The 26518-nt window shown below is 36.2% G+C and overlaps 1 protein-coding gene across 1 annotated transcript in view; it reads left to right on the top strand.

The window, feature by feature from the left end:
• SLC24A1 (solute carrier family 24 member 1) overlaps positions 1 to 26518 on the top strand; it is a 197455-nt gene that overhangs the window by 91810 nt on the left and 79127 nt on the right. Inside the window, exon 4 of the mRNA XM_053716162.1 lies at positions 24534 to 24620. Within this exon, the coding sequence (XP_053572137.1) occupies positions 24534 to 24620 (87 nt within the window). The remainder of the gene's footprint in view (positions 1 to 24533; positions 24621 to 26518) is intronic.

Below are 26518 nucleotides of genomic sequence, written 5' to 3'. Positions count from 1 at the left end.
AGATTATCTATGAAGTCTCGTTAGAATGAAGTCTCGTTAGAAAGGCACATTTTAACTTGAGAGCTGTTTATCTCATTAAGGAGGTTTCTGAACGTGAAGGAGAGACTCCTATATTACAATATAAGGCAAAAAAATCTAAAGGTTTTGCATTATTTCTCTCAATGTTGGTGAGTTTTTCATCAAAAGGGCCTGAATTCTGGATGATAGCTGAACAAAGAGAGTTGTATATGTTTTGTGTATCAATTTAGTAAGGAGAACCCTGTATCTCGAACCATGAAAAATGTGGGATTTACTGTCCCTTTAACTCTTCATGATTTCTAAGATGAGTTTGTGATCCTGCATAAATATTTTATGCAATGCACTCTTTTTTTGTTACTAAAAAAAAGTAAAAGAAATCAGTATTTGTTAAAGGGACACTAAACCCAAATTGTTTCTTCAATGATTCAGACAGAGCTTGCAATTTTAAGCAATTTTTTAATTTACTCCTATTTATATTTTTTCTTTGTTGTCTTGCTATCTTTATTTAAAAAGCAGGAATGTAAAGCTTAGGAACCGGACCATTTTTGGTTCAGAACCTGGGTTACGCTTGCTTATGGGTGGCTAAATGTAGCCACCCATAAGCAAGCTCTAACCAGGGTACTGAACCAAAAATGGGCTGTCTCCTTAGCTTAGATTCCTGCTTTTCAAATAAAGATAGCAAGAGAACAAAGAAAAATTGATAATAGGAGTAAATTAGAACGTTGCTTAAAATTGCATGTTCTATCAGAATCATAAATTAAAAAATTTGGGTTTAGTATCCCTTTAATGCGTACCAGTCAGCCTTTATGATTTTGTTTCTATTTTGTAATTAACTTGTAGCTCTTACACACATAGTAAAACTGTTAAATCTCTATAGCTGTGTTTGGGGCTTATTTGAAAGCATTTAAACTCCACCTGCTGAGCCCATGTGACAGATTCATTTCTAAGTAAATCCTATTAACTATTTACAGTGCAGCTTACTATTCATTAACATACTGTCTAATTCATCTGATTGTTACAGTGTGGGGACACACAGTGCTATATGACACTAAAAGGCCACTGTTTAATTCACCTTCAAGTGTCACCCAGTGACCTTTCCCCTATGTCCCTACCACCAGGTATATTAGTGATTAGATTATTGAGAATCTCATCAAACCTTAACAGCAGTCATTAACCCCGAGCCTGATCTGCTTAATCCTGAAAGAGTGATCCAGATTGCCATGCGGCTTTCTGTCCTGACTTCACATATGCAGCATATTTGTACAAGTAACATAAATGAAAATATGTAGTCATAGTAGCCACATTGCTTTACCTACAAGTGAGCCAATTATTTCCCAAAAATATAAAATAAAAAACCCAGCATATAGTTAGATATAAACTATGTCATTAAAAATAGACGTCAAGATGCCTAAATATGATAAAGAATCAAATGATTGTAAATCTGCTTTGTGTTTTGATGCTACAGAATGAGAACTATTTATATACAAAATCGTAGACTTCTTTTTAAACTGATTATTTGTGTTAAAAGATGAATATGATGACCCTCCAGCTAGGGTTGCAACCTCTGCCATGTTTTCCTGACACTTATGAGTTACACATGCTGCAGGGCAAACAGGACGGAACATGTATTATGCCACTGGACATCACATGAATAGTGTTGATGAACAGCACAATACATGTTCCTCCCTGCTTACCCTGAAGCATGAATAACTTATAAGTGTCCAGAAAAACATGGCCGAGGAGGGAAGCCTACCTCAAGCGCTTGGTTGTTTCATGCTAGCCTTTAATAAAGCATGCTAATCACACCTGTGAAGGTTGTATACAGTGGCGACTCTAGGAATAATATATAGGGGGGCACATAAGATACCACAGTCAAAACTGGGGGGAGCACTAATAATTTCCACCACTAAATCATACCACTGAAAATAAACTAAGTAAATATATATAAATAAGATTCCAAAAATACCAGAGTAATGTGGTATGCAATGATACCTTTTTATTATACTAACCTAAATACTTAAAAAACAAGCTTCCAAGTTTTCCTTTCTTCCTCAGGTATTGCTTCAGACCTGAGAAAGAGAGGAAAACTCTCAAAAGATTTTCTTTATAGTTTATATACACACACACAGACACATAAATAGACACACATATACATATACACACAGACACATAAATACACACACAAGTATAAACACACAGAGATACATACACACAGTTACACACACATGTGCACACATACACACATGTGCACACACACATGAATACACACACACATATATATATATATATATATATATATATATATACACAGACATACATACACACATACATATATACATACACACACACATTATACATACACACACAGTTACATACATGCATAAATACACACATACATACATACACATATACATACATGCATACACATATATACTTACATACACACATTATACATACACACATACAGTACATACACACACATAGTTAAACACACATACATACACACACATACATACACAAATTCACACACACAGGGACTTCTAATTGTGGTTTTGTAAGAAATATTGATTATACTTATTGGTGCATATCAGTCAGGATAGTTGTTGCTCAGCTTAGCTAAAACTTGCTAAATGTATTGTGACAACTTGTTAAACTGCCAGCTGCTCACAAGCCAGCAGGAGCCTGCATTTATATTTTAATACCTAAAGCAGCCTATGGAACTTTTACATATTCCCTCAGCTCTGCATGTCCTACACTATTATACCCAAAGTTCAGCCTATAGCAACTACCTCAGGCAGTCTCTTGCTGTAGAGCAATTCCAGCATTTCTATACTTCCCTACCTAAACCTCAGGTATATTCAGTACTTTGTATCTCAGTATTGCCACATCTACCCCTCACACATAAAACTCTTTGCTATGCTGGCAGTGCCACACCTATACATCTGACACAGCTCTCTTGTCTATAAATGGAAGCTTGCAATACTGAGATACTAACTACTGAATATACCTGAGGTTTAGGTAGGGAAGTATAGAAATGCTGGAATTGCTCTACAGCAAGAGACTGACTGAGGTAGTTGCTGAGCAACTGAGCAACAATTATCCTGACTGATATGCACCAATAAGTGTAATCAATATTTTTTACAAAAACACAATTAGAAGTCCCTGTGTGTGTATTTGTGTATGTATGTGTGTGTATGTATGTGTGTGTATGTATGTGTGTTTAACTATGTGTGTGTATATTTATGTGTGTGTGTGTGTATGTATTTGCGTGTGTATGTACTGTATGTTTGTATGTATAATGTGTGTATGTATGTGTATGTAAGTATATATGTGTGTGTATGTAAGTATATATGTGTGTATTTATGCATGTATGTAACTGTGTGTATGTATGTATAATGTGTGTGTGTAACTATTTATGTATGTGTATGTAAGTATGTGTGTATGTATGTATGTGTCTGTGTGTATATGTGTGTGTGTGTATTCATGTGTGTGTAACTGTGTGTGTATGTATACCTAAAACCTCAGGTATATTCAGTAGTTAGTATCTCAGTATTGCCACATCTACCCCTCACACATAAAACTCTTTCCTATACATCTGACACAGACAGCTCTCTTGTCTAGCACAGCACAGTGTATGTTAAAATTTTACAATTTCACAATGTACGGTATTTTAAATGTATTTCCAGTGGGGTTCCAGAGAAACCTACCAGGCTACTAAATACTGCTGCACATACAGTCCCCTGTCAACTGTCAATGTTTTTTTCCGGTATGGCTGACAAGGTGGCAGAAGTGTGAAATGTATATTGCAGATTTTGACAAGTCAGCCATACCGGAAAAAACATTATGACAGTTGACACGGGAATTTGCAGCAGCCAGTATTTTACAGATTCTCTAGAGACCAAGCTAAAGTGTTTTTTATCGGTGGAGTCTGGGTCTGTCTGTTACAGAGAGTGAGCCGTCTGCCATCATGCCATGTCCTAAGTAACCCTGTTGTGAGTATGACTTCACTTACCCCCAAATCTTCATTTTTTTGCTGCCTGCTGACCCGGTCCTGCTCGGCTCCTTCCCGCGCTCTCTAGCTAGTCTTCCTGCACCACACCACAGCGCCTGGCTGGCTCCTCCCTCTTCCTTTCCAGTCCAGTCTCCTGTTCTGTCTCCGGTCATGTTCCACTGCCTTGTGTTGTGTAGGAATGTGACCGGCTGTGACTGAAACTGGAGGCTAGCATTGGAGCCGTCTGCCATCATGCCATGTCCTAAGTAACCCTGTTGTGAGTATGACTTCACTTACCCCCAAATCTTCATTTTTTTGCTGCCTGCTGACCCGGTCCTGCTCGGCTCCTTCCCGCGCTCTCTAGCTAGTCTTCCTGCACCACACCACAGCGCCTGGCTGGCTCCTCCCTCTTCCTTTCCAGTCCAGTCTCCTGTTCTGTCTCCGGTCATGTTCCACTGCCTTGTGTTGTGTAGGAATGTGACCGGCTGTGACTGAAACTGGAGGCTAGCATTGGAGCCGTCTGCCATCATGCCATGTCCTAAGTAACCCTGTTGTGAGTATGACTTCACTTACCCCCAAATCTTCATTTTTTTGCTGCCTGCTGACCCGGTCCTGCTCGGCTCCTTCCCGCGCTCTCTAGCTAGTCTTCCTGCACCACACCACAGCGCCTGGCTGGCTCCTCCCTCTTCCTTTCCAGTCCAGTCTCCTGTTCTGTCTCCGGTCATGTTCCACTGCCTTGTGTTGTGTAGGAATGTGACCGGCTGTGACTGAAACTGGAGGCTAGCATTGGAGCCAAGTGGTGCTGCATGTGGGTGGTGGGGGTTCTTCCGCTCAAACAGAGCATGGGGAGGCGCGCTGTGCATATACATTTTTACTACTCACTCAGTCATTCATTTCTAAAATAAAAACGCCAGCCATTCAAAAACTTCACACAAGCGCCGCCAGGGCTGGCGGGGGGGCAGACGGGGGGGACAAAGCATAATCTAAGTGGGGCAATTGCCCCGCGTTGCCCCCTGTAGCGAGGCCAATGGTTGTATACCACCCAATATTTCCAGAACTCTTTCTGGGACAGGGAGGTTAAGGAACTTGTGGGTGAGGTCTTGATGGGTGGGAAGGAGCCATAGAGGGAAAGTGACTCAAACTTCCCAATCTTAAAAACCCTGCAAAATCACATCCAATAACACAGGCATCTATCCCCAGAGCAAACTGGATGCAAAATCCATTAGGACTTTACCACAAATAAAAAAATATCAACATAAATCATCTAGCACTTACTCACATAAAAGAAGCTGAACCCTCCTCCCCCAATAAAACAGAGGGTTAGTTATACTTATCATCTGGTAACCCAAATATATCTCTCGGGATCCTTCAGTATATGGTTTACTAATTTCTGCCTTCCATCTTGCTTTTAACAAAGCTTGCTAATTGCACCTATGAGGGTTCCGCTAGCTAGATATGGCTTCCCTAGAAAAACACATAGAAAACAAGGCAAAGGGCTGCGCTCTTGCAGAGTACATTTGGTACACAGGAAGTCATCCCCAGAGGAGATTAAGTGCAAAAGCTTCATAAAATCACAAGCAACAAGTTTATACACCATTTCCTCTGATTGACAAAATGAAAACAAAAGATTTGCTTGGGATATTGGCTCTTAATTCTCATCATTATTTCTAAGCAAAGTGTGCTGCAAGGATTTTCACAGGGTTTTACAGATTTTATCTTATTTGAAAACCTTACGATAAACAGTTGTTGCTATATGTTGTAAACATTTTTGAAAATAAGTAGGGGTGCCTCAATAATGCTTTTTTTGAGAGACCAACGTTCCATAAAAGAGCAAAAATACAAATCACACTCACTAGAGTAATACACCTCCAAACTGCTATGAATGTTTTTCTGAAACTGTGACCACACGTGAGAGCAAATGTCCAATCGTATACAGTATATATATATATATATATATATATATATATATATATATATATATATATATATATATATATATATGTGTGTGTGTGTGTATTCGATGGCCCCAAGTTATCAAGGTCTGTCGGACCTGATCCAACAGTGCGGATCAGGTCTGACAGACCTCGCTGAATACGGCAAGCAATACGCTCGCCGTATTCAGCATTGCACCAGCAGCTCACAAGAGTGCAACGCCACCCCCTGCAGACTCACGGCCAATAGGCCACCAGCAGGGGGGTGTCAATCAACCAGCGATGTCTGTCCGCCTGCTCAGGTTTCAGGCTCGCCAGAAACACGGGGCATCAAGCTCCATTCAGAGCTTGATAAATATGCCCCAATATATATCTAACTATGGGCTAAATTACAAGTGGTGAACTATTTACCGCTCCCGCTCAAATGTAAACATTGCAAGAAGTAAACTTTTTGCTTGTGCGGGTTAGTGCACCTATTGCAAGTTGAAAATAAAAGACAACCTAACCAAAGGACTTTAGATATTGCGACTCTGCTAACTTATTCTCCCTATAGACTTCAATGGAGAATGAAGAAGAAAAAAAACTAACACTTATCGCTCGTGCGCTAACCCAAAAGGAAATAATATGTCACATTCCAAATTTTTCACATACAGAATTTTTTTTTTAATTTTAAATAAATAATTATATATATATATATATATATATATATATATATATATATATATACATACATACAGTATCTCACAAAAGTGAGTACACCCCTCACATTTTTGTAAATATTTTATTATATCTTTTCGTGTGACAACACTGAAGAAATGACTAATTGCTACAATGTAGTGAGTGTACAGCCTGTATAACAGTGTAAATTTGCTGTCCCCTCAAAAGAACTCAACACACAGCCATTACTGTCTAAACCGTTGGCAACACAAGTGAGTACATCCTAAGTAGAATTTCCAAATTGGGCCCAAAGTGTCAATATTTTGTGTGGCCACCATTATTTTCCAGCACTACCTTAACCCTCTTGGGCATTGAGTTCACCAGAGCTTCACAGGTTGCCACTGGAGTCCTCTTCCACTCCTCCATGACAACATCATGGAGCTGGTGGATGTTAGAGACCTTGCACTCCTCCACCTTCCATTTGAGGATGCCCCACAGATGCTCAATAGGATTTAGGTCTGGAGACATGTTTGGCCAGTCCATCACCTTTACTCTCAGCTTCTTTAGCAAGGGCATGGTTCCAGTAATCTATGTCCTTAGTCTGCTTGTCTTCAGCAAACTGTTTACAGGCTTTCTTGTGCATCATCTTTAGAAGAGGCTTCTTTCTGCGACGACAGCCATGCAGACCAATTTGATGCAGTGTGTGGCGTATATGGTCTGAGCAATGAAAGGCTGACCCCCCACCCCTTCAACCTCTGCAGCAATGCTGGCAGCACTCATACGTCTATTTCCCAAAGACAACCTCTGGATATGATGCTGAGAACGTCCACTCAACTTATTTGGTCGAAAATGGCGAGGCCTGTTCTGAGTGTAACCTGTCCTGTGAAAACGCTGTATGGTCTTGCCCACCATGCTGCAGCTCAGTTTCCGGGTCTTGGCGATCTTCTTATAGCCTAGGGCATCTTTATGTAGAGCAACAATTCTTTTTTTCAGATTGTCAGAGAGTTGTTTGCCATGAGATGCAATGATGAACTTCCAGTGACCAGTATGAGAGAGTGTGAGAGCGATAACACAAAATTTAACACACCTGCTCCCCATTCACACCTGAGATCTTGACACTTGACCTCAGACACCGGGGAGGGAAAATGGCTAATTGGGCCCAATTTGGACATTTGCACTTAGGGGTGTACTCACTTATGTTGCCAACGGGTTAGACATTAATGGCTGTGTGTTGAGTTATTTTGAGGGGACAGCAAATTTACACTGTTATGCAGGCTGTACACTCACTACTTTACATTGTAGCAAAGTGTAATTTCTTCACTGTTGTCACATGAAAAGATATAATAAAATATTTACATAAATGTGAGGGAGTGTACTCACTTTTGTGAGATACTGTATGTATGTATATATATATAATTCTTTATTTTAAAAAAATTCTGTATGTGAAAAAATTGGAATGTGAAATATTAATAATTGTGAGATACTGTACATATATTTGTATATCTATTATAGGTATATATATATATATTTCTTTCATGTAATTAGCAAGAGTCCATGAGCTAGTGACGTATGGGATATACATTCCTACCAGGAGGGGCAAAGTTTCCCAAACCTCAAAATGCCTATAAATACACCCCTCACCACACCCACAATTCAGTTTTACAAACTTTGCCTCCTATGGAGGTGGTGAAGTAAGTTTGTGCTAGATTCTACGTTGATATGCGCTCCGCAGCAAGTTGGAGCCCGGTTTTCCTCTTAGCGTGCAGTGAATGTCAGAGGGATGTGAGGAGAGTATTGCCTATTTGAATGCAGTGATCTCCTTCTACGGGGTCTATTTCATAGGTTCTCTGTTATCGGTCGTAGAGATTCATCTCTTACCTCCCTTCTCAGATCGACGATATACTCTTATTTATATACCATTACCTCTGCTGATTTTCGTTTCAGTACTGGTTTGGCTTTCTACAAACATGTAGATGAGTGTCCTGGGGTAAGTAAATCTTATTTTCTGTGACACTCTAAGCTATGGTTGGGCACTTTATTTATAAAGTTCTAAATATATGTATTCAAACATTTATTTGCCTTGACTCAGGATGTTCAACATTCCTTATTTTCAGACAGACAGTTTCATATTTGGGATAATGCATTTGAATCAATCATTTTTTCTTACCTTAAAATTTTGACTCTTTTTTCCCTGTGGGCTGTTAGGCTCGCGGGGGCTGAAAATGCTTCATTTTATTGCGTCATTCTTGGCGTGGACATTTTTGGCGCAAAAAATCTTTTCTGTTTCCGGCGTCATACGTGTCGCCGGAAGTTGCGTAATTTTTTTGACGTCCTTTTGCGCCAAAAATGTCGGCGTTCCGGATGTGGCGTCATTTTTGGCGCCAAAAAGCATTTAGGCGCCAAATAATGTGGGCGTCTTATTTGGCGCTAAAAAAATATGGGCGTCGCTTTTGTCTCCACATTATTTCAGTCTCATTTTTTCTTTGCTTCTGGTTACTAGAAGCTTGTTTATTGGCATTTTTTCCCATTCCTGAAACTGTCACTTAAGGAATTTGATCAATTTTGCTTTATATGTTGTTTTTTCTCTTACATATTGCAAGATGTCTCACGTTGCATCTGAGTCAGAAGATACTTCAGGAAAATCGCTGTCTAGTGCTGGAACTACCAAAGCTAAGTGTATCTGCTGTAAACTTTTGGTAGCTATTCCTCCGGCTGTTGTTTGTACTAATTGTCATGACAAACTTGTTAATGCAGATAATATTTCCTTTAGTAATGTACCATTGCCTGTTGCAGTTCCTTCAACATCTAAGGTGCAGAATGTTCCTGATAACATAAGAGATTTTGTTTCTGAATCCATCAAGAAGGCTATGTCTGTTATTTCTCCTTCTAGTAAACATAAAAAATCTTTTAAAACTTCTCTCTCTACAGATGAATTTTTAAATGAACATCATCATTCTGATTCTGATGACTCTTCTGGTTCAGAGGATTCTGTCTCAGAGATTGATGCTGATAAATCTTCATATTTATTTAAAATGGAATTTATTCGTTCTTTACTTAAAGAAGTACTAATTGCTTTAGAAATAGAGGATTCTGGTCCTCTTGATACTAATTCTAAACGTTTAGATAAGGTATTTAAATCTCCTGTGGTTATTCCAGAAGTTTTTCCTGTTCCTAATGCTATTTCTGAAGTAATTTCCAGAGAATGGGATAAATTGGGTAATTCATTTACTCCTTCTAAACGTTTTAAGCAATTATATCCTGTGCCGTCTGACAGGTTAGAATTTTGGGACAAAATCCCTAAAGTTGATGGGGCTATTTCTACCCTTGCTAAACGTACTACTATTCCTACGTCAGATGGTACTTCGTTTAAGGATCCTTTAGATAGGAAAATTGAATCCTTTCTAAGAAAAGCTTATCTGTGTTCAGGTAATCTTCTTAGACCTGCTATATCATTGGCTGATGTTGCTGCAGCTTCAACTTTTTGGTTGGAGACTTTAGCGCAACAAGTAACAGATCATGATTCTCATAATATTATTATTCTTCTTCAGCATGCTAATAATTTTATCTGTGATGCCATTTTTGATATTATCAGAGTTGATGTCAGGTTTATGTCTCTAGCTATTTTAGCTAGAAGAGCTTTATGGCTTAAAACTTGGAATGCTGATATGGCTTCTAAATCAACTCTACTTTCCATTTCTTTCCAGGGTAACAAATTATTTGTTTCTCAGTTGGATTCTATTATCTCAACTGTTACTGGTGGGAAAGGAACTTTTTTACCACAGGATAAAAAATCTAAGGGTAAAAACAGGGCTAATAATCGTTTTCGTTCCTTTCGTTTCAACAAAGAACAAAAGCCTGATCCTTCATCCTCAGGAGCAGTTTCAGTTTGGAAACCATCTCCAGTCTGGAATAAATCCAAGCCTTCTAGAAAGGCAAAGCCTGCTTCTAAGTCCACATGAAGGTGCGGCCCTCATTCCAGCTCAGCTGGTAGGGGGCAGGTTACGTTTTTTCAAAGAAATTGGGATCAATTCTGTTCACAATCTTTGGATTCAGAACATTGTTTCAGAAGGGTTACAGAATTGGTTTCAAGATGAGACCTCCTGCAAAGAGATTTTTTCTTTCCCGTGTCCCAGTAAATCCAGTGAAAGCTCAAGCATTTCTGAATTGTGTTTCAGATCTAGAGTTGGCTGGAGTAATTATGCCAGTTCTGGAACAGGGGATGGGGTTTTATTCAAATCTCTTCATTGTACCAAAGAAGGAGAATTCCTTCAGACCAGTTCTGGATCTAAAAATATTGAATCGTTATGTAAGGATACCAACGTTCAAAATGGTAACTGTAAGGACTATCTTGCCTTTTGTTCAGCAAGGGCATTGTATGTCCACAATAGATTTACAGGATGCATATCTGCATATTCCGATTCATCCAGATCATTATCAGTTCCTGAGATTCTCTTTTCTGGACAAGCATTACCAGTTTGTGGCTCTGCCGTTTGGCCTAGCTACAGCTCCAAGAATTTTTACAAAGGTTCTCGGTGCCCTTCTGTCTGTAATCAGAGAACAGGGTATTGTGGTATTTCCTTATTTGGACGATATCTTGGTACTTGCTCAGTCTTTACATTTAGCAGAATCTCATACGAATCGACTTGTGTTGTTTCTTCAAGATCATGGTTGGAGGATCAATTCACCAAAAAGTTCATTGATTCCTCAGACAAGGGTAACCTTTCTGGGTTTCCAGATAGATTCCAGATAGATTCGTTGCATTCTTTGGATGTTGTTAGAGCTTTGAAATATTATGTTGAAGCTACTAAGTCTTTCCGAAAGACTTCTAGTTTATTTGTTATCTTTTCCGGTTCTAGAAAAGGCCAGAAAGCTTCTGCCATTTCTTTGGCATCTTGGTTGAAATCTTTAATTCATCTTGCCTATGTTGAGTCGGGTAAAACTCCGCCTCAAAGGATTACAGCTCATTCTACTAGGTCAGTTTCTACTTCCTGGGCGTTTAGGAATGAAGCTTCGATTGATCAGATTTGCAAAGCAGCAACTTGGTCCTCTTTGCATACTTTTACTAAATTCTACCATTTTTATGTATTTTCTTCTTCTGAAGCAGTTTTTGGTAGAAAAGTACTTCAGGCAGCGGTTTCAGTTTGAATCTTCTGCTTATGTTTTTCTTTAAACTTTATTTTGGGTGTGGATTATTTTCAGCAGGAATTGGCTGTCTTTATTTTATCCCTCCCTCTCTAGTGACTCTTGCGTGGAAAGATCCACATCTTGGGTAATCATTATCCCATACGTCACTAGCTCATGGACTCTTGCTAATTACATGAAAGAAAACATAATTTATGTAAGAACTTACCTGATAAATTCATTTCTTTCATATTAGCAAGAGTCCATGAGGCCCGCCCTTTTTTTGTGGTGGTTATGATTTTTGTATAAAGCACAATTATTCCAATTCCTTATTTTATATGCTTTCGCACTTTTTTATCACCCCACTTCTTGGCTATTCGTTAAACTGAATTGTGGGTGTGGTGAGGGGTGTATTTATAGGCATTTTGAGGTTTGGGAAACTTTGCCCCTCCTGGTAGGAATGTATATCCCATACGTCACTAGCTCATGGACTCTTGCTAATATGAAAGAAATGAATTTATCAGGTAAGTTCTTACATAAATTATGTTATTGCATAAATCATTATCAAATATACCTTGTATTTGCTCGATTATAAGAAGACCTTGATTAAAAGACGACCCCCCCAACTGTAGATATTATTGGGGGAAAAAAAGACCTTGATTATAAGACGAGTCCCCTTTGCCTCACAAATAGCCCCCTCTGTCTCTTCACCTTCACCCTCTTAATCCTTAATTCTGAACCCCTCTCTCTGCTGCACCCACAGCTGAGCTGCTCTCCCTCATCATGAATGATCCGCATTCCGGTAAACTGTCACCTCACATTTACTGTTATTACCTGGTAGCTAATCTGCAGCTAGAATGATCCAGTTCACTAAAGGACCAATCATGTCAATCACTGCAGTCACATAGCTTCTGTCTGTGGTTTGCTGGTCCTTTAGCTGCATGGAATCTAGCTGCTGCTGCTGCTACTACCCGGTCTGCCTGGTTTCAATTTTACTGTAGGGAAGAGACAGGGGCCAGTCAAAGGTAAATCTAACTGCTACTGAGCTCTGACTCACTGTATGGTTAATTACAGTTATACTGTAGTGAAGACAGGGGCTGGTGTCCATTCATTATGAATGTGTCCGATTTCAGGCTTGAAAGTAAGATGACCTCAATTATAAAATGATGTTGGTTTTTCAGAGTCTTTTTTCTGAAATAATGTCTGAAAATCTTATAATCTAGCAAATACGGTATATAGAAATATATATTTTATAGTAAAAATATTTTTTTTTCTATGTGAAGAACATTGGAATGTAAAATATGCATAACTTTGTTCTAGTTACACAATGTAGGTCTAACATGGTGTTTGGTTAGCGCACATGAAGAATTAATTATCTTAAGGCATGTTATGTAAGTATTAAATATGAAATATTGTAAAAAAAATATTAGTAATAATAATTAAAAATATTTATAGATACTGTAAAATATACATATATATTCTATGAATTATTTATAATTTTTAATATATATTTAATTATTATTTATATTAATAATTAATATTTTAAAATATTTTATATTTATTAAATACATATCGCACCTTAAAATAACTCATCTTGAGTCAGTGCTCGGGTTTCTGCATACAAATCATCAGGAGTACATTAATTCTTCATGTGCACTAACCTGATATTAGTTATCTTAAGGTGCATTATGTATTTATTAAATATAAAATATTGAAAAATATAAATAATCAATGTTAATCATTATTATAGATGTACTAAAAAATTATAAATAATCCATAGATTTTATATGTATTTCACAGTATATATAATAATAATTATTATTATTATTTATTACATTATTTCATATTTAATGTTTCAATAATGTGCCATAAAATAACTAATTCTGCATGTGCATTATATATATATATATATATATATATATATATATATATTTAAGTATGAAGCAAAGTGCACTCCAGATTTAATCCATATCAGCCTTGGGTGCTATATCAAAAGGACAATAGCAAATGAACATGAAGCACTCCAAAGGTCTTGTATTATGGTCTTTTTATTGTGAACGTTTTCGGGCATAAATTAGCCCGTCCTCAGACTTACAAAGTTACTTACTTTGTAAGTCTGAGGACGGGCTAATTTATGCCCGAAAACGTTCACAATAAAGTGACCATAATACAAGACCTTTGGAGTGCTTCATGTTCATTTGCTATATATATATATATATATATATATATATATATATATATATATATATATATATATATGTCACCAGGATTTACCAGATTTAATTCAGCTATACATTTGTATAAGACTTTTCAGTTTTTAACTTCACATATGTGGGATATGCATATGATTGTGGGACTATCTACACAGTACTAGTTTCCAGGAGGAACAAAACTTTTTTACCATTTTATTCCATTTGAATAAATTGGTTTTAAAATTATTTCAGTCCTGTTTAACTCAATACTCAGGTATATTTATATATAATTTTATCGGTGTCATATGCATCGTTTTAATATATGAATAGCTTTGTCTCAAAGGAAGGTGCCACATACATCACCTTTAACACAGTGGGGATAATATCCCAACAACGTGGATTATCTACCTCATAACTTTGAGGTACCAGGTGAGCAGAATTTGTCCAACACATTGTTCAACATACTACACTATAATATTTAAAAAAAAATATTTAAAAAAAGAAATAAATAATAATATTTAGTTTTTTTTCCTTTTGTCTCCTTTTACCATCTTCTCTGGCTTTCGGCTAACAAAACATATTCCTGAGAGCGCTGTCTTAAACCTCTATATCAAGTATATATATATATATATATATATATATATATATATATTTTTATTATTATTATTTTTTTACTAAACCGCCCCTCCATTTGTTGACAACAGCCAAGCATAAAAGGAGTAGTTGTGTGCTTTCTCATTCTCATTGTTTAATATATTTCACAACTGTTGTTCCCCAGCATTAGTATAGTTAATATGTGAAACAAATATCTCAGAGCACGTTTATGTAAAAATAATTATCTATGAAGTTTTTTTTGGCCTCTAGTGATCTTAAATCAGTTTGTAGGTCTTTGCTGGTCTTCAGTCAGTTATGCTGGAGATACATTTTTTGTGGTTGTACTACGGAATTTAGGGAGGCCTTAGGACAGGTTTGAAAACCCCTGGGGAAGGAGGAAGCAGAAGCAATTTGTCAGACAGGCACTAAAATGCTATAGCTATAGCAGTGTATGAGTTCATAGTGTAGGAATCAAAGCAAGTAGTTTCTCTTATTTGCAGCTAATACTTGCATCATCCCTTTCCCAGCACTTTCAATGCGGACTGAAATTTCTTATATTTGTTTAATGAATGAGCTCTGTGTATGTTACTTGAATGTATGAGACATTATCTAGAGGGTAAATTTCCATTTGAAAAGCTTAACACAGATTATATTAAAAATAAATAAATCACTGTATATTTAAAAAAAAAAAAAAGGAATATATAGCTATGGGGCTGAATATATTCGGCTATGGGGCTGAACTATCAAGCTCCGAATGGAGCCTGATGCTCCTGTTTCCATCTAAAGACCGCTGCTCCATAACTTGTCTGCCTACTCTGAGGCTGCAGACATCAATCTGCCCGATCCTAGACGATCGGGTTGATTGACACCCCCTGCTAGCGGCCGATTAGCTGCAAATCTGCATGGGGTGGCATTGCACAAGCAGTTCACAAGAACTGCTTGTGCAATGATAAATGCCGACAGCGTATGCTGTTGGCATTTATCGATGTGCGGCGGACATGATATGCTACATCATTTCATGTCCGCTCGCACTTTAATAAATCGGCCCCTATGTCTCTACCTAGCATGTAAGCAGATAGTATGGTACAACAGCTTCATGGCATCACTACTTATACAACTTTGCTAGTGTCTAATAGGGATGGGTGAATGTTTCACAGCATTCGAAAAATTAAACAAATTTTAATACGTTCGTTAGTTTTGAATGTTGAATGTTTGTACATTGTGTTTCAGATCTAGAGTTGGCTGGAGTAATTATGCCAGTTCTGGAACAGGGGATGGGGTTTTATTCAAATCTCTTCATTGTACCAAAGAAGGAGAATTCCTTCAGACCAGTTCTGGATCTAAAAATATTGAATCGTTATGTAAGGATACCAACGTTCAAAATGGTAACTGTAAGGACTATCTTGCCTTTTGTTCAGCAAGGGCATTGTATGTCCACAATAGATTTACAGGATGCATATCTGCATATTCCGATTCATCCAGATCATTATCAGTTCCTGAGATTCTCTTTTCTGGACAAGCATTACCAGTTTGTGGCTCTGCCGTTTGGCCTAGCTACAGCTCCAAGAATTTTTACAAAGGTTCTCGGTGCCCTTCTGTCTGTAATCAGAGAACAGGGTATTGTGGTATTTCCTTATTTGGACGATATCTTGGTACTTGCTCAGTCTTTACATTTAGCAGAATCTCATACGAATCGACTTGTGTTGTTTCTTCAAGATCATGGTTGGAGGATCAATTCACCAAAAAGTTCATTGATTCCTCAGACAAGGGTAACCTTTCTGGGTTTCCAGATAGATTCCAGATAGATTCGTTGCATTCTTTGGATGTTGTTAGAGCTTTGAAATATTATGTTGAAGCTACTAAGTCTTTCCGAAAGACTTCTAGTTTATTTGTTATCTTTTCCGGTTCTAGAAAAGGCCAGAAAGCTTCTGCCATTTCTTTGGCATCTTGGTTGAAATCTTTAATTCATCTTGCCTATGTTGAGTCGGGTAAAACTCCGCCTCAAAGGATTACAGCTCATTCTACTAGGTCAGTTTCTACTTCCTGGGCGTTTAGGAATGAAGCTTCGATTGATCAGATTTGCAAAGCAGCAACTTGGTCCTCTTTGCATACTTTTACTAAATTCTACCATTTTTATGTATTTTCTTCTTCTGAAGCAGTTTTTGGTAGAAAAGTACTTCAGGCAGCGGTTTCAGTTTGAATCTTCTGCTTATGTTTTTCTTTAAACTTTATTTTGGGTGTGGATTATTTTCAGAAGGAATTGGCTGTCTTTATTTTATCCCTCCCTCTCTAGTGACTCTTGCGTGGAAAGATCCACATCTTGGGTAATCATTATCCCATACGTCACTAGCTCATGGACTCTTGCTAATTACATGAAAGAAAACATAATTTATGTAAGAACTTACCTGATAAATTCATTTCTTTCATATTAGCAAGAGTCCATGAGGCCCGCCCTTTTTTTGTGGTGGTTATGATTTTTGTATAAAGCACAATTATTCCAATTCCTTATTTTATATGCTTTCGCACTTTTTTATCACCCCACTTCTTGGCTATTCGTTAAACTGAATTGTGGGTGTGGTGAGGGGTGTATTTATAGGCATTTTGAGGTTTGGGAAACTTTGCCCCTCCTGGTAGGAATGTATATCCCATACGTCACTAGCTCATGGACTCTTGCTAATATGAAAGAAATGAATTTATCAGGTAAGTTCTTACATAAATTATGTTATTGCATAAATCATTATCAAATATACCTTGTATTTGCTCGATTATAAGAAGACCTTGATTAAAAGACGACCCCCCCAACTGTAGATATTATTGGGGGAAAAAAAGACCTTGATTATAAGACGAGTCCCCTTTGCCTCACAAATAGCCCCCTCTGTCTCTTCACCTTCACCCTCTTAATCCTTAATTCTGAACCCCTCTCTCTGCTGCACCCACAGCTGAGCTGCTCTCCCTCATCATGAATGATCCGCATTCCGGTAAACTGTCACCTCACATTTACTGTTATTACCTGGTAGCTAATCTGCAGCTAGAATGATCCAGTTCACTAAAGGACCAATCATGTCAATCACTGCAGTCACATAGCTTCTGTCTGTGGTTTGCTGGTCCTTTAGCTGCATGGAATCTAGCTGCTGCTGCTGCTACTACCCGGTCTGCCTGGTTTCAATTTTACTGTAGGGAAGAGACAGGGGCCAGTCAAAGGTAAATCTAACTGCTACTGAGCTCTGACTCACTGTATGGTTAATTACAGTTATACTGTAGTGAAGACAGGGGCTGGTGTCCATTCATTATGAATGTGTCCGATTTCAGGCTTGAAAGTAAGATGACCTCAATTATAAAATGATGTTGGTTTTTCAGAGTCTTTTTTCTGAAATAATGTCTGAAAATCTTATAATCTAGCAAATACGGTATATAGAAATATATATTTTATAGTAAAAATATTTTTTTTTCTATGTGAAGAACATTGGAATGTAAAATATGCATAACTTTGTTCTAGTTACACAATGTAGGTCTAACATGGTGTTTGGTTAGCGCACATGAAGAATTAATTATCTTAAGGCATGTTATGTAAGTATTAAATATGAAATATTGTAAAAAAAATATTAGTAATAATAATTAAAAATATTTATAGATACTGTAAAATATACATATATATTCTATGAATTATTTATAATTTTTAATATATATTTAATTATTATTTATATTAATAATTAATATTTTAAAATATTTTATATTTATTAAATACATATCGCACCTTAAAATAACTCATCTTGAGTCAGTGCTCGGGTTTCTGCATACAAATCATCAGGAGTACATTAATTCTTCATGTGCACTAACCTGATATTAGTTATCTTAAGGTGCATTATGTATTTATTAAATATAAAATATTGAAAAATATAAATAATCAATGTTAATCATTATTATAGATGTACTAAAAAATTATAAATAATCCATAGATTTTATATGTATTTCACAGTATATATAATAATAATTATTATTATTATTTATTACATTATTTCATATTTAATGTTTCAATAATGTGCCATAAAATAACTAATTCTGCATGTGCATTATATATATATATATATATATATATATATATATTTAAGTATGAAGCAAAGTGCACTCCAGATTTAATCCATATCAGCCTTGGGTGCTATATCAAAAGGACAATAGCAAATGAACATGAAGCACTCCAAAGGTCTTGTATTATGGTCTTTTTATTGTGAACGTTTTCGGGCATAAATTAGCCCGTCCTCAGACTTACAAAGTTACTTACTTTGTAAGTCTGAGGACGGGCTAATTTATGCCCGAAAACGTTCACAATAAAGTGACCATAATACAAGACCTTTGGAGTGCTTCATGTTCATTTGCTATATATATATATATATATATATATATATATATATATGTCACCAGGATTTACCAGATTTAATTCAGCTATACATTTGTATAAGACTTTTCAGTTTTTAACTTCACATATGTGGGATATGCATATGATTGTGGGACTATCTACACAGTACTAGTTTCCAGGAGGAACAAAACTTTTTTACCATTTTATTCCATTTGAATAAATTGGTTTTAAAATTATTTCAGTCCTGTTTAACTCAATACTCAGGTATATTTATATATAATTTTATCGGTGTCATATGCATCGTTTTAATATATGAATAGCTTTGTCTCAAAGGAAGGTGCCACATACATCACCTTTAACACAGTGGGGATAATATCCCAACAACGTGGATTATCTACCTCATAACTTTGAGGTACCAGGTGAGCAGAATTTGTCCAACACATTGTTCAACATACTACACTATAATATTTAAAAAAAAATATTTAAAAAAAGAAATAAATAATAATATTTAGTTTTTTTTCCTTTTGTCTCCTTTTACCATCTTCTCTGGCTTTCGGCTAACAAAACATATTCCTGAGAGCGCTGTCTTAAACCTCTATATCAAGTATATATATATATATATATATATATATATATATATATATATATATTTATTATTATTATTTTTTTACTAAACCGCCCCTCCATTTGTTGACAACAGCCAAGCATAAAAGGAGTAGTTGTGTGCTTTCTCATTCTCATTGTTTAATATATTTCACAACTGTTGTTCCCCAGCATTAGTATAGTTAATATGTGAAACAAATATCTCAGAGCACGTTTATGTAAAAATAATTATCTATGAAGTTTTTTTTGGCCTCTAGTGATCTTAAATCAGTTTGTAGGTCTTTGCTGGTCTTCAGTCAGTTATGCTGGAGATACATTTTTTGTGGTTGTACTACGGAATTTAGGGAGGCCTTAGGACAGGTTTGAAAACCCCTGGGGAAGGAGGAAGCAGAAGCAATTTGTCAGACAGGCACTAAAATGCTATAGCTATAGCAGTGTATGAGTTCATAGTGTAGGAATCAAAGCAAGTAGTTTCTCTTATTTGCAGCTAATACTTGCATCATCCCTTTCCCAGCACTTTCAATGCGGACTGAAATTTCTTATATTTGTTTAATGAATGAGCTCTGTGTATGTTACTTGAATGTATGAGACATTATCTAGAGGGTAAATTTCCATTTGAAAAGCTTAACACAGATTATATTAAAAATAAATAAATCACTGTATATTTAAAAAAAAAAAAAAGGAATATATAGCTATGGGGCTGAATATATTCGGCTATGGGGCTGAACTATCAAGCTCCGAATGGAGCCTGATGCTCCTGTTTCCATCTAAAGACCGCTGCTCCATAACTTGTCTGCCTACTCTGAGGCTGCAGACATCAATCTGCCCGATCCTAGACGATCGGGTTGATTGACACCCCCTGCTAGCGGCCGATTAGCTGCAAATCTGCATGGGGTGGCATTGCACAAGCAGTTCACAAGAACTGCTTGTGCAATGATAAATGCCGACAGCGTATGCTGTTGGCATTTATCGATGTGCGGCGGACATGATATGCTACATCATTTCATGTCCGCTCGCACTTTAATAAATCGGCCCCTATGTCTCTACCTAGCATGTAAGCAGATAGTATGGTACAACAGCTTCATGGCATCACTACTTATACAACTTTGCTAGTGTCTAATAGGGATGGGTGAATGTTTCACAGCATTCGAAAAATTAAACAAATTTTAATACGTTCGTTAGTTTTGAATGTTGAATGTTTGTACAACATTCTTTTTTTTATAATCTTTTTATTTTTCTAGCAAATGAAATACAATTCTCAAAATGACAGAAAATATACAAACGTGGTTCAAAATGCGCAATAAACAATCATGTACATATATAATATACAAACTTAGATTGATTGAACCAACTGTCTCAATAGATAATGGTTTTAATAGAAATTATACATTTTATATAACTAAAAAAGGAAAGAAAAAACATTTTTTTTTACTGATTTAGCAATATGTGAAAAAAATAATAAAAACAAATCTCCCCATCCTTATCATTCCAATCCTCAACCTCACACCCTAAACCAATAGGTTAATCAAGTTCTTCTGGTTATAGTACCTTTCATTGCTCACACCTGTAAGTCTAACCCTACTATCCTAAAGGAGTCTTTGCTCCTCTCTATCCTATCGTTATGTTTTAATACAGCTTGAGATACTTTCTTTCCTTAATAAGCTTCTCTATAAAGTAATCGAGAAAGGATAATGGATTTAATTAAGCTGACTTGTGCGGAAAGAGATAAAGGGAAAACTGACCACAACTCTAGGTCAGTTTTAACTTTCATGAGAAGTGGTTGCAGATTTAATTTGTACCAATTTTTTGGATTTTTGTGAAGGTATATGCCCAAGTATATTTTGCACACTATGATGAGGTTTATAAATCCACATAAGCTCGCTTTTCTCGAAGTTTATCTTGTATCCTGAAAAAGAGCTAAAGCAATTTAGACTTTGTAGTAATACCGGTATTGTGTGAGAGGTGTTATTCAAAAATATTAACACGTTATCTGCATATAATAACATTTTTAGCGGAGAAGACCCTAGTGCTATTCCTGTTAGTATATCTCTTAACCATATAGCCAGCAGTTTCAAGGTAATATTAAAGAGAAGAGGGGACAAGGGACATCCCTGTCTTGTCCCTCTGTTCAAATTATATTTAGGGGAGAGTGTGCCATTAATCAAGAGAAAGGATATTGGATTCAAGTAGATATTCTGTATAAATTTAGGAAAGTGTCCTTTGAATCCAAATTTGTCTAAGGCCTTAAAAAAAATAATCCCATACCACGGAATCAAAAGCCTTTTCGCATCTAATGTGAGGATTGCGATGTCTTGTAAAGAGTTATTCTGCTTAGAATTATCGATATTCCATGCATGATCTAATAATGTAATTACTTTACGGGTGTTTTTTGAAGCATTTCTATTGTCATAAACCCAGATTGATCCGGGTGGATGATGTTATTCATACTGTACGATAATCTAGAGGCCAAGATGGACATTAAGATTTTATAATCTGTGTTCAATACAGAAATTAGTCTGTATGAAACTGGATCCTCAGGAATTTTTCCTTTTTTAAGAATTAAAGATACATTAGCAGCCGAAAAGAATATTGATGTCGGATTATTGTGAATATAATAATAATGAAATAGTTTCTCAAGAGTGATCTTAATTTCATCAGATAATATTTTATAAAATTCTGCGGGAATACAGTTGGGACCAGCGGCTTTATTTAATTTAGCTTTGTCTATTGCTTATAGTAATCTCCTCGATGGAAATAGGGGCATTCAGGGCGAGTAATTCTAACTCTGTAACTTCAGGGGTTGTAATTTTGGACCAAAATGTATCATAATTAGCGACATCTAGATGTATCCCCGCATAAAGACGTTGGCAAAATGAGTAAAAGATTTTACTGATATCTTTTGTGTCCGTAAATCTTTTATTTCCTGCATTTATTATTTGATATATATTTTTTTCTCTTCCTAATTTTTACTAATTTAGCTAAGTGCTTTGCTGAACAGCCAAAAAAGCCTTTATAGCGTTGACTTGTTTTGAGGTCTTCTTCTTGAGATTTTTGTTTTAATAATAAGTCCCTTTAATTCCTAGCTTTAATATATTTATTCCAGTTAAAATCAGAAAGGGTAATACAGTAATTTCTATATGTGTTTTTTCAACCTGATTCGCAATTTGGATATCCTGGTCTTTTTATTCCGATTACAAACATATTCCTTAATTTCACCTCTTAGTATTGCCTTTGAGGCTTCCCAAAAAGTCTCTATCTTATTATAAGAGGTTATATTATAGGTACAGTAGTCTTTCCATTTTTGTTTTAGACAGCTGGCAAACCTAGTATTATTGTATAAATACCGGGGGGGGGGGGGGGGGAAAGAAAGTCTGATTTTTATCTTTTGGTCTAGTTAAAAAGGGGAAGAGCAAAGAAATAATAGCGTGATCTGAAATGATGATATCACTTATTTGTGGATCAATTTTAATGATAGACAAAGATTCAGAGATTAAAAAGATATCAATTCTAGAAAAAGTTATATATGCCTTGGATTCACAAGAATGTATGGGGGTATCAGGGTTCCTTCTTAATTCTCCATATAACAACTAGTTTTAATTTATAACAAAAACTCTTAAAGTATTGAGCGTTCGTTTGTACAACATTCTAACATTCGTTTAATGTAATAGTATTTCTAATGCTTTCTTTAAATGCAATATTTGAATCAATTTTTTCTAATAATTCAATTCGAATTATGCAATATTCAAACTGATATATTTGTAATAGTATTTCTAATGCTTTCTTTAAATGTAACATTCAAATTATGCAATATTCAAAATAAAGACATTCAAATTTATATATTTATATCTATTATGACAATTTACTAAATTCCCTATCACATGAACTATTGAACTTCTGAATAGTATTTGTTAAATCGAATGTTACATTCAAAATTTCTAATGTGGACATTCGATCTAATTTTGAACATTCGAAATCGAAAGTGATATTCGAAAACTGTAAATAGCATTTGATTATAGAATTTTTAAAAATATTCGTTCTTACAAACATCCAATTATGTAAATCGAATTTCTACAATAACATTCGTTCTAACATTCAAATTCGAATATAAACACATCCTTAGTTTCTAAGCACTCAATTGATTAAAGCTATTGATTAAATTAAATTTCAACATTCATTAGTAAATCAGCTGCCTATAATTATGAAGAAGCTAGTGAACCAGTAAAGGGCGCTGAGAGCAGTGAAGCTGGAAAGGTTAGATGTGAATTTGTTACGTCAGCATGTACTTTACTAATGTATTTGTACAGCAAATGGTGTATGTATGTCTGTGCATATCAGGTTGCCAGTAAGGACTGTAAATGTTACTAATTTATGTATTTGAGACTAAAGCTACTGCTATATGCCAAAACACATAAAGTCTTCCTTTTAGATATTAGGATCACTCATGGCCCAATGTCTGTAGGCTGCTTTTTAAATGGCAATCAATAAAAGTTAAGTTTTATAACTTTGGCTCTCCTCTGCATTGTTTGTATGTACAATGTACACAAAACAAATACAATGACACTATTTTACAGTGTGAATAGGACTTATTAACAAGTCATTATGTACTGTCTACTTCCATTGTAAATGTTTTGGTCTTTATTTCTTAGTAGACCAACTAGGTAAATACTTTCTCTGTTGTATCCCTCTCCCTTCCTTTCTCACACCCTATAGTCCTTCTGTTACTTCTATTTCCAGTATCTTTATTGCACATATTTCCCCTTTCATGACCCCTGGACCGATAGGAAGATTCCTTTTTGTATTGATTGTCTATAGTTATACACTGTAATTGTGTGCAAGCAGTATGGATGCTTATTAGTATACACGGTATGTGTGCACACTCCTGTGCTCTGTTTAGTAGGAGTATGGGAGTATGTGCTGTGGATATGGTGTGCATTGTGCATGTCATCACTATATAAATGCATAGTAGAGTACACAAGTAAATGGTGTGCACAGTATATAAGTGTAACGTACTGCATGTGTGAGCTCCAGGTGTACACTGCAAGTATACAGTAAGCTAATTTTCTTGTTTGCAGCTAAATTTAAAGACAAGGCTGAAATCATGAACAACCTGGCCAAAGCCAAGGCAGATACAGATACCAAAAAAGGACAGAAAACCAAAGGTGAGAAAAGGAGAACTTGACTTTATACACCTGACTAATTATAGGGCATAGGACTGTCCCAGAATAGGGTGACTATACACGTAGTCTATAGGCAGAAAACAATACATTATCTGAAGCATGTGGTAAAGACAAATGCATTTGATCCCTGTCAGAAATGTAATCATTACCCCTGTGATATATAGTATATGAATTTTCCGTATATATATATATATAATCTAGAAAAATAAGCGCACAAAGAATCTCCTCATAGTGTAATCTGCTTTAATAAAATATTTGTACATAAACAAATTCCACAATCCCCCCTTTTTGGTGGGTACTCACACAGGTAACCTCAATCAATATGAGGTAAGGCATGTACGTAATACACCTCAAAGGGTGAAAACAGGATAACCCACTATGCGGTCTGTTGTATATCCAAAGTTCGTCCGGTAGTCTACAAAAGTTTGTATCTCTAAGCAATCCACTGTGAGACGATCCCCATGCGTTGTGAATAATCACAGTAATACAATAGCCAGACAATGTGGCAAAGACAATTGCATGTAATTGTAATAGAAATTGCTACTTAGTAGCATTTATCCCTTGTCGGCGTCTTTCACTGTGGCGTAAGGAGGGCGTGACCTAACGCTTTTCATGGAGTATGTCCGCTTTGTCAGAGGCTTCATTGTATATATATATATATATATATATATATATATATATATATATATACACTCAGTACCAGTGAGTACCCCACAAAAAAGACACACACACATATATATATACATATATACTATACTGTATGTATATATATATATATATATATATATATACATATATATATACATACAATGCCCTACACTAATATTGGCACTCTTGGTAAATGTGAGCAAAGAAGGCTGTGAAAAAATGTCTTTATTGTTTAACCTTTTGTTAAAAAAAAAACATAGGTGTATAAAAAAAATATATCTTTGTTAAATATATGTGAGGCACAATTATTGGCACACCTATTAATTCATATAAGAAAAATATATTTGAAATATATTCCTATTGATGTTTTAAATTATTTTAGTACACCTGGGTGATTAGAAACAGGAAATTGCTCAATCATGGGGTATAAATATGAGGTAGCACATAGGCCAAATTCCCTTAGTCATTCATCACAATGAAGCCCATTTATCAAGCTCCGTATGGGGCTTGTGTTTCTGGCGAGTCTTCTAAACACCGCTGCTCCATAACCCTGTCCGTCTGCTCTGAGCAGGCGGACAGAGATCGCCACAATTCAACCCGATCGAGTACGATCGGGTTGATTGATACCTCCCTGCTGGCGGCCGATTGGACGCAAGTCTGCAGGGGGCGGCGTTGCACCAGTAGCTCACAAGGTGCAATGCTGAATACGGAGAGCATATTGCTCTCTGCATTCAGCGATGTCTGTCGGACCTGATCCGCACTGTTGGATCAGGTCCGACAGACATTTGGTAAATAGGCCTCAATGGGTTAAACCATGGAATATAGCTGTGATATGCGTCAAAAGGTTGTTGAGCTTCACAAACTGGGATGTGGTTATAAGAAAATAGCAAAAGCATAGAAAATGCTCATTTCCACCATCAGGGCAATAATTAGGAAGTTCCAGTCAATTGGAAATATTATGAATCAACCTGAAAGAGGATGTGTGTCTATATTGTCTCAACACACTGTGAAGAGGATGGTTTGAGTGGCCAAAATATCTCCAAGGATCACAGCTGGAGAATTGCAGAAGTTAGTTGTGTCTTGGGGTCAGAAAGTATCCAAAACTACAATCCAACATCACCACACGTTTTTCAAGAAAAAAGCCTTCTTTCTCATCCAAAAACAAACTTAAGCACCTTCAGTTTGCAAGACAATAGGTACTGGAACTTCAAATGGGATCGGGTTCTATGGTC

This window comes from Bombina bombina, chromosome 6, assembly GCF_027579735.1.
Source record: "Bombina bombina isolate aBomBom1 chromosome 6, aBomBom1.pri, whole genome shotgun sequence".
In the NCBI taxonomy this organism is placed as follows: domain Eukaryota; kingdom Metazoa; phylum Chordata; class Amphibia; order Anura; family Bombinatoridae; genus Bombina; species Bombina bombina.
Note: the sequence above shows the minus strand (reverse complement) of the source record. Positions and strands in the feature narration are given on the sequence as shown.